At 39.0% G+C, this 14807-nt stretch overlaps 1 protein-coding gene across 10 annotated transcripts in view; it reads right to left on the minus strand.

Moving 5' to 3' along the window:
• ADAMTSL3 (ADAMTS like 3) overlaps positions 1 to 14807 on the minus strand; it is a 406645-nt gene that overhangs the window by 13605 nt on the left and 378233 nt on the right. For all 10 annotated transcript variants that reach the window (XR_012415261.1, XR_012415259.1, XR_012415260.1 and 7 more), the window contains 2 exons: positions 10409 to 10592; positions 6763 to 6961 (listed from right to left, as the gene is read on the minus strand). Coding sequence is in view for 6 of the 10 variants with exons in the window: in XM_073996528.1 (XP_073852629.1) it covers positions 6763 to 6961; positions 10409 to 10592 (383 nt within the window). In the remaining 4 variants the exon portion in view is untranslated. The remainder of the gene's footprint in view (positions 1 to 6762; positions 6962 to 10408; positions 10593 to 14807) is intronic.

Below are 14807 nucleotides of genomic sequence, written 5' to 3' on the forward strand. Positions count from 1 at the left end.
GATATCACCACCGACCCCACAGAAATACAAACTACCATCAGAGAATACTATAAACACCTCTATGCAAATAAACTGGAAAATCTAGAAGAAATGGATAATTTCCTGGACACTTACACTCTTCCAAGACTAAACCAGGAAGAAGTTGAATCCCTGAATAGACCAATAGCAGGCTCTGAAATTCAGGCAACAATTAATAGCCTACCAACCAAAAAAAGTCCAGGACCAGATGAATTCACAGTTGAATTCTACCAGAGGTACAAGGAGGAGTTGGTACCATTCCTTCTGAAACTATTCCAATCAATAGAAAAAGAGGTAATCCTCCCTAACTCATTTTATGAGGCCAACATCATCCTGATACCAAAGCCTGGCAGAGACACAACAAAAAAAGAGAATTTTAGACCAATATCCCTGATGAACATCGATGCAAAAATCCTCAATAAAATACTGGCAAACCGGATTCAGCAACACATCAAAAAGCTTATCCACCATGATCAAGTGGGCTTCATCCCTGGGATGCAAGGCTGGTTCAACATTCGCAAATCAATAAACATAATCCAGCATATAAACAGAACCAAAGACAAGAACCACATGATTATCTCAATTGATGCAGAAAAGGCTTTTGACAAAATTCAACAGCCCTTCATGCTAAAAATGCTCAATAAATTCGGTATTGATGGAACGTACCTCAAAATAATAAAAGCTATTTATGACAAACCCACAGCCAATATCATACTGAATGGGCAAAAACTGGAAAAATTCCCTTTGAAAACTGGCACAAGACAGGGATGCCCTCTCTCACCACTCCTATTCAACATAGTGTTGGAAGTTCTGGCTAGGGCAATCAGGCAAGAGAAAGAAATCAAGGGTATTCAGTTAGGAAAAGAAGAAGTCAAATGGTCCCTGTTTGCAGATGACATGATTGTATATTTAGAAAATCCCATTGTCTCAGCCCAAAATCTCCTTCAGCTGATAAGAAACTTCAGCAAAGTCCCAGGATACAAAATTAATGTGCAAAAATCACAAGCATTCTTATACACCAGTAACAGACAAACAGAGAGCCAAATCAGGAATGAACTTCCATTCACAATTGCTTCAAAGAGAATAAAATACCTATGAATCCAACTTACAAGGGATGTAAAGGACCTCTTCAAGGAGAACTACAAACCACTGCTCAGTGAAGTAAAAGAGGACACAAACAAATGGAAGAACATACCATGCTCATGGATAGGAAGAATCAATATCGTGAAAATGGCCATACTGCCCAAGGTAATTTATAGATTCAATGCCATCCCCATCAAGCTACCAATGACTTTCTTCACAGAATTGGAAAAAACTGCTTTAAAGTTCATATGGAACCAAAAAAGAGCCCGCATCTCCAAGACAATCCTAAGTCAAAAGAACAAAGCTAGAGGCATCACGCTACCTGACTTCAAACTATACTACAAGGCTACAGTAACCAAAACAGCATGGTACTGGTACCAAAACAGAGATATAGACCTATGGAACAGAACAGAGTCCTCAGAAATAATACCACACATCTACAGCCATTTGATCTTTGACAAACCTGAGAGAAACAAGAAATGGGGAAAGGATTCCCTATTTAATAAATGGTGCTGGGAAAACTGGCTAGCCATAAGTAGAAAGCTGAAACTGGATCCTTTCCTTACTCCTTATACGAAAATTAATTCAAGATGGATTAGAGACTTAAATGTTAGACCTAATACCATAAAAATCCTAGAGGAAAACCTAGGTAGTACCATTCAGGACATAGGCATGGGCAAAGACTTCATGTCTAAAACACCAAAAGCAATGGCAGCAAAAGCCAAAATTGACAAATGGGATCTCATTAAACTAAAGAGCTTCTGCACAGCAAAAGACACTACCATCAGAGTGAACAGGCAAGCTACAGAATGGGAGAAAATTTTTGCAATCTACTCATCTGACAAAGGGCTAATATCCAGAACCTACAAAGAACTCAAACAAATTTACAAGAAAAAAACAAACAACCCCATCAAAAAGTGGGCAAAGGATATGAACAGACACTTCTCAAAAGAAGACATTCATACAGCCAACAGACACATGAAAAAATGCTCATCATCACTGGCCATCAGAGAAATGCAAATCAAAACCACAATGAGATACCATCTCACACCAGTTAGAATGGCGATCATTCAAAAGTCAGGAAACAACAGGTGCTGGAGAGGATGTGGAGAAATAGGAACACTTTTACACTGTTGGTGGGATTGTAAACTAGTTCAACCATTATGGAAAACAGTATGGCGATTCCTCAAGGATCTAGAACTAGATGTACCATATGACCCAGCCCTCCCATTACTGGGTATATACCCAAAGGATTATAAATTATGCTGCTATAAAGACACATGCACACGTATGTTTATTGCAGCACTATTCACAATAGCAAAGACTTGGAATCAACCCAAATGTCCATCAGTGACAGATTGGATTAAGAAAATGTGGCACATATACACCATGGAATACTATGCAGCCATAAAAAAGGATGAGTTTGAGTCCTTTGTAGGGACTTGGATGCAGCTGGAATCCATCATTCTTAGCAAACTATCACAAGAACAGAAAACTAAACACCACATGTTCTCATTCATAGGTGGGAACTGAACAATGAGATCACTCGGACTCAGGAAGGGGAACATCACACACCAGGGCCTATCATGGTGAGGGAGGAGGGGGGAGGGATTGCATTGGGAGTTATACCTGATGTAAATGACGAGTTGATGGGTGCAGCACAGCAACATGGCACAAGTATACATATGTAACAAACCTGCACATCATGCACATGTACCCTACAACTTAAAGTATAATAATAATAAATAAATTAAAAAAAAAAAAAGAGCATCCAAGTCACATCTTGAATGCTTTGTTGCTTAGAAATTTCTTCACCAGATACCCTAAATTATCTCTCTCAAGTTCAACATTCCACAGATCTCTAGGACGGGGCAAAATGCCTCCCGTCTCTTTGCTAAAGCATAGCAAGAGTCACCTTTGCTCTAGTTCCCAAGAAGTTCCTCATCTCCACCTGAGACCACCTCAGCCTGGACTTCATTGTCCATATCACTATCAGCATTTTGGTCAAAACCCTTCAACAGGTCTCTAGGAAGTTCCAAACTTTCCCAAATCTTCCGGTCTTCTTCTGAGCCCTCCAAACTGTTCCAATCTGTGCCTGTTATCCTGTTCCAAAATCACTTCCACATTTTTGGGTATCTTTATAGCAGCACTCCTCTCTCTGCTGTACCAATTTACTACATTAGTTCATTTTTACACTTCTATAAAGAAATACTTGAGACTGAGTAATTTACAAAGGAAAGAGGTTTAATTGACTCACATTTCTGCGTGGCTGAGGTCTCAGGAAACTTAAAATCATGATGGAAGGCAAAAAGGAAGCAAGGAACTGTCTTCACAAGGCATCAGGAAGGAGAAGAGCCAAAGGGGAAAAAGCCCCTTATAAAATCATCAGATCTTGTGAGAACTCACTCACTATCATGAGAACAGCATGGGGAAACTACCCCCATGATTCAGTTACCTCCACCTGGTGTCTCCCTTGACATGTGGGGATTTTGAGGATTATGGGGATTATAATTCAAGATGAGATCTGGGTGGGGACACAAAGCCTAACCATATCACCCTCCTTTCTCCCACAAAACTTAGACCACATCTGGGGAGAAGGAAAAAAGGACAGGGCAAATCTTGAATCAATTGGGCTTAAGTCTGGAAATGACTATGCTTAAAACCATAAATGTCTGCCAAGTTTGGGTTTTTCTACTGTGAGCAAAAATGACTTGTGTGCTAAGGTGAGTTCAATTACAGGAAAAAATTAAAATTTTGACATTCAGTTCTTACAATTTTTACTTATTTACAATAATACCTATTAATTTGTCCTTATAATTTCTTTTACGCTTAAAAAGGTCTTTCCTGTCATGATAGTTCTACTTGCATTTACTTACTTATACACTTAGCTCTTTATTCAAGTTAGAATTTATTTTGGTGTATGTTCTGAGTCTGTGCTCAGAACTTGCATTTACTTACTTTCTTAGCTCTTTAATCAAGTTAGAATTCATTTTGGTGTATGTTCTGAGTCTGTGCTCTGATTTTACTTATTTTTATTACATTAGCTAGCCAATTTCTCTTATACTGCCTTTTTTTCTTTTTTTGGCTAACCACTTTATTGAGATACAATTTACAAACCATACAATTTGCCATCGAATGTTAATGGAATTTACAGTTGTATAACCTTTACCATAATCAGTTTCAGAACATGATCATCATCCCCAAAAGAAACTCCATACCTTTAACAGTCACTCCTAATTCCTCTGATTGCCTCTTTCCCTAGGCCTCAGCAACCATTAGTCTACTTTTTGTCTCTATAAGTTTCCCTGTTCTGGACACTTTGTATAAATGGTACCATGCAGAGTGGTCCTTTGCATCTGTCTTCCTTCAATTACTGTAATGTTTTCAAGGTTTAGCCCTATTGTAGCATATATCAGTACTTCATTCCTTTTGATAGTCAAATATTCAATTGTGCAAGCGTACCACAGCTTATCACCTCACCAATTGTTTCCTTTTTTTTATTGTTATGGGGTAATGTTATTTGGGTTGTTTCCACTTAATGACATTGTGGTTATTATTAATTCTTCAACAAATATTCATGTACAAGTTTTTGTGTGGACATATGTTCCATTTCTTATTTGTATTTTTTTGCCCTAGGATATAGATCCTGAATGTTTCATTTCTTTCGGATACATATGTAGGGGTGGAATTTCTGGGTCACATAGTAGATCTAATCTAACATTTTGAGGAACTGCCAGGGTGTTTTCCAAAGTGTCTGTACCATTTTACATTCCCATCAGCAGCATGAAGCTTCCAATTTCTCCACGTCCTCACTGACATTTGTCACTATCGCTTTTTGACTAATGCCATCCCAGTGAGCCTAAAATTGTATCTTATTGTGGTTTTGATTTGCATTTTTTAATGACTAATGTAAAGCATCTCTTCGTGTCCTTATTGGCCATTTGTATATCTTGCTGATAGTTTGTGTTTTTATTATTGAGTTGTAAGTATTCTTTACATATTTTAGAGATAAGCTCCTTTTTGATATACAGTTTTTAATCATTTTCTCCCATTCTGTGGGTTGTCTGTTTACTTTCTTGATGATGTCCTTTGCAGCACAAAAGTTTTTAATTTTGATGCAATCCAATTTACCTATTTTTGTTTTTGTTGCTTATGCTTTTGTTGTTATATCTAAGAAGCCATTTCCTAATCCAAGCCATGAAAATTTACACCTATGTTTTCTTCCAATAGTTTCATAGTTTGAGCTCTTAAATTTAGCTCTCTGATTCATTTTAAGTTATTTTTTTGTATGTGGTGTAAAGGGTCCAACTTCCTTTTTTGGAAGTTGTTCTGCATTCTTGTTTAAAAGACTATTCTTCCCCCATTGAATGGTTTCTCAACCTTACAGAAAATCAATTTATATATATATATACACACACACATATATTGATATAAACATATATATATATATATATATATATATATATATATATATATATGAGTTTATCTCTGGACTCAATTTCATTGATCTATATGTCCATCCTATGTCAGTACCATACTATCCTGATTACTGTAGCTTTTTGGTAAGTTTTCAAGTCAGGAAGTCTGATTCCTGCAACTTTGTTCCTTTTCAAATTTGTTTTGGTTATTCAGTCTCTTCTATTTCCACATGAATTTTAGGATCAGTTTGTCAACTTCTGTGAAGAAACCAGATGAAATTTTGATAGAAATCACATTGAATTTGTAGATAAATTTCAGGAGCATTGTGTTACTAGTAATAATAAGTCTTACAGCGTTCCATTTCTTTAGATCTTCTTTAGTTTCTTTGAAAAATATTTTGTAGTTTTATATCTTCTATTTTTAATACAATGTTTTCTCCTACGATTAACTGCCTTTAAATGTTAAAGTCAATCTGGTCCGTTTCTGTGCTCTGATTATACAATATAAACTGTGTCTCTTCTGCACTTATGCTGTACTATTTTACTTATGACAGTTTTGCATCATGCTGTGACATAGGATGAGGAAAGTCTCTCTATACCTCCAAAACTTTTTTAAAATAAAAATTTATTGTCTTTATTGTCATATTATCTTCCATGTGAATGTCAGAATTCTCTTTAATTCCACAAAAAAAGTTCTACTGCGATGTTAATTGGAATTGTATTACATGCATAAATTCATTTAAAGAAATCGACGTCTTCGTAGTACTGAGATTTTCCATTCAGGAGTATAATAAGTTTTTTATTTGTTCAACTTTTATGTGTTTCAATAATGTGTTACATTTTTATTTATGGATTCCTACACATTAAACATTTTCCTAAGTATTTTTATTATAACATTATTAAAGGTGGCATTTGGGACGAAGATTCTGAGACTTGTGTAGATCCCACTAATGTTCCCCTTCTCATTTTCCTGAAGGCTGCTTTTATTCTTACTGCCCTAAACTGGTCTACACCTTGGAGCTTCTGTTATGGCATCATTGCATTCAAAGAACCCAAACTTGGTTCACTTTTGTACTGGAAGACAGAGATACTATGATTTCTAAATGTAAACCTTGAGGTCAAAGACATACATTTATTTCAGAGACCGATCAGATTCCTGCCCCCCTGCCCCAAAAGTAGTTTATTGGAAACAAGGTGATTATTCTAGATAGTGCTGTCCACATACTAGATGTGTTAGCTTTACCTGGTTCCCTGGTTCCCACTGAACACACGGATGACCAAAACATGGTTTTCTTCCCAGAGGCCTGTCTTTAGGGGCACACGCTCTTGGAGACACCACCTGCACAGTTCCATTGGCTTTTGTCTGCTTGCACATCACCTGCCGACTGTGGTATCCTTCACCGCAAGACACAGAGCACTGTGACCACATGCTTGTGAACCACCTAGGAATAAAAACTACAGGACTTTAGTAAGGACTGGTATGCCAGACCTTAGAGGGGTGTCTCATCAAAGGAAAAAGCTGATCCCAGCACCATGGCTGTCTTAGGCTGTCACATGTCTGTATGGGAATGGGAAGCAGCATAGATGACTCCCAGCCTTTTTCTCAGACCTTCTTTAACTCGGGTGCAACAGTGTCATCACATAGAGATGACTACTATAGGAATGGGGTACAGCTGTCTTCAGGTTTATGAAGAGCTGTTACTTGTGTGGCCCTAGAGGTTGTAAGGCTGGGGCAAATTTAGGAGGAAATTTCAAAAATGTGGAGTTCAATTCACTGAAACTAAAATGAAGAAAATATATTTCCAGCATCTAAGTGTTGTTCACCCTGCAAGATACTTACATGTTAGCTTGTATAATTCTCATGTTATTCTCATTCTTGTAGAAAAGAAACTGATGTCCACTGAATTGAATAACTTAGCTACAACCACATGACTAACCTGCCACCACAGCTGGGATTGAATTCTAGATTTATCTGACTCTAAAGTTCATGCTTTAATGATTATAGGAGACTGAACTTGGAGCTGGACACCTCTGAGATATTGAGTGCTTTGTCTGTTGGGACAAAGATGTTGTTGGGAGACTGCAGAGCAGGGGTTTCTAACCTGATGTCCATGGTTATCCAAGGAAACCACATACTTGGATGGAAAAAGAAATACATTTTTATTGTCACTAAACTCTAATTGAAATTTAATATTTCCTTCAATTATAGAAACATAGGCCACAAGTACAGTAGCATTAATAGTACCTGTGATTTTGTTACCATTAGAAATAATTAGAAATAATAGATATTACACATTACAATTATGATAGGTATCTCAAAATATAATTTATACTCATCATCATATTAAAATTAAAGCACAACTATATCTTGTTATTTTTTGTGTTAATAGAGAAGCAAAGCTATATCAGATCTTTTTTGTTTGTTTGTTTGAGATGGAGTCTCGCTCTGTCGCCCAGGCTGGAGTGCAGTGATGCCATCTTGGCTCACTGCAACCTTTGCCTCCTGGGTTTACGCCATTCTCCTGTCTCAGCCTCCCGAGTAGCTGGGACTACAGGCGCCCGCCACCTCGCCTGGCTGATTTTTTTTTTTTTTTTTGTATTTTTAGTAGAGACGGGGTTTCACCATGTTAGCCAGTATGGTCTCGATCTCCTGACCTCGTGATCTGCCTGCCTCGGCCTCCCAAAGTGCTGAGATTACAGGCGTGAGCCACCGCGCCTGGCCACTGAAATAGTTTTAAAGATCTGATATATCGCCAGGCATGGTGGCTCACGCCTGTAATCCCAGCACTTTGGGAGGCTGAGGAGGGTATCCACAGGCTTCTCCACACCACCAGAGGGAGGTATGGCACGGAAATGGTGAGGAGCCTTGCTGTAGCGGGATCTGGGATTAGATGATCTCTATGGTCTCTTCTAGGTATGAAAGTGTGCAACTGTTTATTCTAGGAGTGTGCAAAGACTTTAGAATATTTGAGAAACAAGACTGCTGACAAACTTCCCAATGTGGATTCTCTCCATGTTTTGAAAATCAAGAAATGCCATAAAACAGCTTTCTCAATCAGGTTACTCCAAGTTACTGAAGCATGAGTTTGCTGCTTTCTGAGGGATGACCTTAGCATGAGATCTTCCTTTTGAGAATTACAAAGAGTACTGGAAGACCTATCAGTTAGGGTGCCTGCAATATTGATAGCCCTCCTAAGAATATGTCCCAAGGCACCCATTTTGCTTTACACTGTGACCCTGCCTCCCAGTCTCCTCCAAGGCACAGGTGACTGGATCTAGTGTGGATATCTGCCCAAGGGTAGTGAGCTGTATAATATTAAACATTCCTCCAGTTTCTCTCAGTAAAATGATAGTATCTTCCTCACTGGTTTGTACTTAACAAATGCTTCTTTATTTGTTAATTTTTTTTTTTTTACTGTGGATTTTGGTACTATTTGGTCAACTATCTGCTAGGGACTGTGTTGTAATCATTCATTGATTGATTTCATCGATATTTACAGGGAATATATGATGAGCAGACATTATGCCAAGTGCTAGGAATAAATTGTTGAGCAAAACATCTGTGGATTTACTCCCCATAGGATTTACGGTCTAGTGGGAGAGCAAGTCAGACAACTGTGGTAAGAATTATGAAGAATGATAAGGAAGTATAAAAATCATATAGCATAAGGCTGATTTACTTTGGAGGGCTAAGCTCAGGGATGGTTTCCCTGAACATGTATTGAGGTGTATATAGATGAACAGAAATGATTAAGTGAAGAGAGAGGGGACAGTGTCCTAGGCAGAGGGAGCAGTATGCACAAAGGCTCTGAGTCAGGAAACAGAATAGCACATCTAAGGGACAAAAAAAAAAAAAAAAAAAAAAAAAAAAAAAAAAAAAAAGACCAGCATGGAGGGAGACCAAATAACCAGTGTGGGAGAGACAAGTGATAAAAGAGACAGCCCAAGGCCCAAATATGAAGGGAGTTCAATTCCTCCACTCATTTACTCAGTCAGTCAGCAAATATCTACTGAGCACCTACTATTGCTAGGCACTATTTCAAACATGAGATAAAAAGATGTACAAGATAGTCACAACCCCAGTGCTGGGAATTTTGGCATTTGTCCTAAGAGAAATGTGAAGGGTTGTAAGCAGAGAACCATCATGATGAATTTGTTTCAAATATCTGTATTCTTAGAGAGTGGACAAAGTACTCCAGGGAGGGAGATGAGAACCAGGAGACTCCTGGAGTAGTCCATGTAAGAAACAATTATGGCTTGGATTTTAGTGGTAACAGTGGAAATGGATAAGAATAGATGGAAGTGAGAGAAAGAGGGGAGTCTAGGATGTAGTCATAAAGATCTGAAATACTGGGGATGGAGTATGTTTGCTGGAGACCATGCATTGGATTTTGTACATTTAAAAATTACTAATTTGTATCATCTATTGCTTAGAAAGCTTATTAACGGTTTCACCTCCAGAAGTCACATCTAGAGAACTGTGTTTTTAACTAGTGCCTCTGGTGATTCTGGCCCACTGAATTATCACCTAAGTAAACCCAAGAAATTAGCCTCACTAAAGTCTTAAGGAACTGATAGGACTGTGTGTGCAGGAAGTAGATCTGGGTAGTGATTGAAAGCAGGGGCTCTAAACTCAGACTATCGCAGTTTGAATTCTGGTCCTAATAACTGTATGGCCTAGGGGAGTTTCCCCATCTATGAAACAGGAAATTAACAACATCTACCTCCCAGGCCACTGTGATCCATGTAAAGCACTTAGCAGGATGCCTAGTATACAGTAAGTGATTAAAAAAATTCTTCACTATTGAATTATTATATCCAAATAACTGCACCTTTCAAAACAAACAAAAACTTGGTGTTGGTGAGATACGAAGAGTGACTTCACTTACCTTGCTGGGCAGTCCCGGATGTTACAGGGCTGAAACCCAGCCAGTGGCTTCTGGAGGTGATCACACAAGGCCTCACTCACTTCCTGCCCATTGGCCATCACACACTGGGGTCTCTGAATACGGGCTCCCAAATGACCACAGGTGGCAGAACAACGTGACCAGTTACCAGGCTCCCAAAAAGGCTCTGCAGAAAGAAAACAAAATATCATGACAGCCCCAAAAGGGAAATGATGATGAGCTGGAGAGGACACAGCCAAAAACTACCATGAGATGTTTTTCAGTTCTTTAAGTCTGGTTCTTTAGGTAGCATATGGAGAGAAAGCCATCTCATAGTGCAAGGGAGTCCTCTAAATCTTATTTTCCCTCAACTAATGTACTGTAATAACTGGTGAGAATGGCGGCCAGAATGGGGTCCTTGGATCACAGCCTGGAGAGGGACTATCATCAGCCAGCTGGGTCTGCCAGAAAAATCCCAGAGAGAGAGAAGGCACTCTCAGCAGTGGGCTGCCTCCTCAGCATTCTCTAACCACAGCCAACAGGGCAAGACAGGAGGGCCTCTCTAGGGGACGCCCTAATGGGTTCAATTTCTCAAAAGTGGATCAGGCAGAGAAACGAAAGATGATTTAGCAGGAGGAACAGGGACTAGGGATTAAGCAGTAAGGTTAAAGATGCATTTGAGTTCTGTTCTTATTTTTCCATTAATGCTTAATCTAAACTTCGGATTGATCCTGTAACTGCATAAACAATTTATCACAGAGACATCTGAAGAGATAAACATAGGAGTTTCCTTTATAAGAGTAGAAGCTGACCACCTCCAGTAATCCCAGCTTTTTAAAAATTTTGGTCCCTATTCCAAACAGCCTTTCCCTTCCCTGCTGACACTCAGCAAAAGATGAGGTAGGACATGATGATGATGGATTGGTGTGTGATCACAGAAGGTGCCAGATTTTCCTGTAATAATTGCAAGTAATTGATAGCTACCAGCTGTGTCCACAGGCTCTCTCACATCTCTCTCACTTGTTTTCAAGTTTTTCCTTCTAATTTTTGAAGTTCGTTTTAAATTGCACATGGCAACATTTGCAAAGCAAAAATGTAAAATACATTTTTAGTTGGACACTCAGGATTACAGTTTATTTAAAAATAATTTTTTCAAAGTAGATATGTTTACTGAGAACCTCCCAGGTGACAGGTACTGAGTTAGACACTTTATAATCAATTTTTCATTTAATTTTCAAGATCATCTTATGAAGTTGATATTTTTATTTGCAGAGGCAGAAACTGAATGAAACAAAGTAACTTGCCCAAGGTCTGTCACTTGTTTGCTAGACTGGATCCCAAGTATGTCTGACTGTTACGCCACATTTCACAAAGATACCTTGGCAGTTCAAGGCAGGACATATGCATTTCTTTTAAAATGTGTGTTTTTTTTATTGAGGTATAATTCATATACAATAAAGTGATCAGATCTTAGGTGTGCAGTTTTACAAGGTTTCACAATTGTAAGCACTTATATAACCATGATCCAAAGCAAGGTATGTAATATTTTCATCATCCCCCTCTTGCCTCTTTCCAATCAATTGCTCTCCCCTCTTAGGCAGCAACTCGTCCATTTCTATCTATACATTAGTTTTACTTACTCTTGAACTTCACATAATACGTACTCTTGTGTATTTGGTTTTATTTTTTTCTTTTTGTTTTTTTGAGATGGAGTCTCACCCTGTCACCCAGGCTAGAGTGCAGTGCCGTGATCTCGGCTCAGTGCAGCCTCTGCCTCCCCAGGTTCAAGCGATTCTCCTGCCTCAGCCTCCTGAGAAGCTGGGATTACAGGTATGCACCACTGCGCCCGGCTAATTTTTGTATTTTCAGTAGAGATAGGGTTTCATCATGTTAGCCAGGATGGTCTCAAATCCCTGACCTCGTGACCCACTGGCTTCGACCTCCCAAAGTGCTGGGATTACAGGTGTGAGCCACCACGCCCAGCCTTTGGTTTCTTACATTGCTTAGCATAATGTTTTTGAGACTCACTTATATCATTGTGCATGTCAGTAGTTCATTTCATTTTCTTCTATTGCTGAATAATGTTCCCATTGTATAAATATACCATAGTTTTTAATCTATTCTCCTGTCAATGACTATTATCAATAAGTTGAACACTCTTGAACAAAGCTTTTTGTGAACACTTTTTTTATCAGGTAAATACCTGTGAGTGAAACTGCTAGGTTGAGGGTAGGTGCGTGCTTAACTTTTTTAGGAGCTTTTTCCAAGGTGTTCTAAACATTTTACACACTAAGCAATGCATGAGAGTTTCAGTTGCTTCACATTCTTGCCAATTAATTTGGCATTGTCAGTCTTTTTGTTTTTAGCTACTCTGCTGGGTATGAAATTGTATGTCACTGAGGTTTTAATTTCCATTTCCCTGATGCCATCTATATATCATCTTTTGTGAAGTGTCTGTTCAAGCCTGTTGCCCACTGTGTGTGTGTGTGTAGGGGGTGGGGGTGAGGGATATTCATTGTTAACTTGTAGAAGTTCTTTATATATTCTAAATATAAGTTCTTCAGACATATGTTCTGCCAATATTTTTCCCAGTCTATGGCTTATGTATTCATTATTCTTACTGGTGTCTTTGATAAGCAGATCTTTAAAATTTTGATGTAGTCAGTCCAATTTGATAATTTTTTTTTTTTGTTTTCTACTTAGTGCTTTTTGACACAAATGCATTTGAAAAGCAGATCATGCCATATCACTCCCATATAAGACTCCTCAATGACCTCCCATGGTTTAGGAGTAAACTCTTGAGTCTTTACCTTGGACCTCAAAGCTCTGAACGATTTGGTCCTCAGCCACTCTCCAACCTCATCTCATATCCCTCTCCCTCTCCCTCAACTGTATCCTAGTCACATGAATCTTATTGCCATTCTGAGGCCACATTAACCTTATTCCAATTTTATGGTCTTTGCTTCTTTCTTATTTTTCTGCACAAATGGTTTCACCTCATCCTTCAGGTGTGGGCTCAAATATAACCTCTTAGAAGGCCCATCCTGACTGTCTTCACTAAAGTGGCTTCCTCCCATCACTGTGTATCTCATAGCCCTTACCACTGAGAAATATCTTAAATATTTATTTGTTTACTGGTTTCTTATGCATCCCTCCTACTGGAATGTCAAGACCACAAACATTACCCTGTTCAACACTAGGACAGGGTATGTGAAATATTAGCCATGCAACCAATATTCGTTGAATTAATAAAGGAGTCTCTGAAATGCTAAGCTTAGGATCCTTTGAAGGGCTGGGACATTCCAAAATGTGTATGTGTGTGGTTGTATATTTGGGCATATGTTTGTGTGTGTGTGCGTGTAGGAGGTGGCAGAACAATGCAGGCAGTCCCAATAAACCAAGAGTTTGACTATTCCAAAGGCTTCACCTTCACCAATAGCTTCAGCCTCACACATATCCTTTTTGTTTTTCATTAATTTATTTTAGACAGTTCTTTTGATCTTCATGTCCATGCCACATGCAACACACCATGGTTTCTCTGACTGGAATTTCCTCCTTCCTCTTCCCAGAGCAAACGTCATGACCTACATGAAAACTCAGTTGTCTTCTCTAGAGAGAGGTAGGGCCCCTTCCTCAGCGCTACCATTGTACTTTGGTCATCTTTTTATTATGGAACCTGTCACAGTGCTTTACAGTATCTATTAACATGACTGCCTCCCTCTTCAGACTGTGAGCTTCTCAAGGAGGAGGTCATCTCTGCATATCCAGACCTGGGAAGAGTAAGCACTGGGAAAATATTTGTTGAAAGTCCAATGAATGGATATTTGGGTATACAACAATGTTAGTATTATGTCTAAAAGAGGAGAAGAAATACACAAATACCGTAAGAGAATGATGTCATAAGTAATGTGATGGATTGCTGACTGGCAGCTCAACACTATTTTCCCCTTCTGTGCTCTCTCTTGCATCTCAGGAGGTGAAAGCCTAGAAACTACATGTCTTAAAATCCCTACCTGTAGTTACATTCTGCATTATACACTATGCAAATGAGAGGCACTGCTCAAGATTTAAAAGGTGAAAATGACATGGCCATTATTGTTCCTGTATAATAGACAGAGTACAACATGAGGTTTAAAAGGAGTTTCTTTGTGGCCAGGCGCAGTGGCTCACACCTATAATCCCAGTACTTTGGGAGGCTGAGGCAGGCGGATCACGAGGTCAGGAGATTGAGATCATCCTGGCTAACACCGTGAAATCCTGTCTTCACTAAAAGTACAAAAAATTAGCTGGGTGTGGTGGCAGGCACCTGTAGTCCCAGGTACTTGGGAGGCTGAGGCAGGAGAATAGCGTGAACCCGGGAGGCGGAGCTTGCAATGAGCCGAGATTGTGCCACTGGACTCTA

The sequence above is a fragment of the Macaca fascicularis genome, chromosome 7, assembly GCF_037993035.2.
Source record: "Macaca fascicularis isolate 582-1 chromosome 7, T2T-MFA8v1.1".
NCBI lineage: Eukaryota > Metazoa > Chordata > Mammalia > Primates > Cercopithecidae > Macaca > Macaca fascicularis.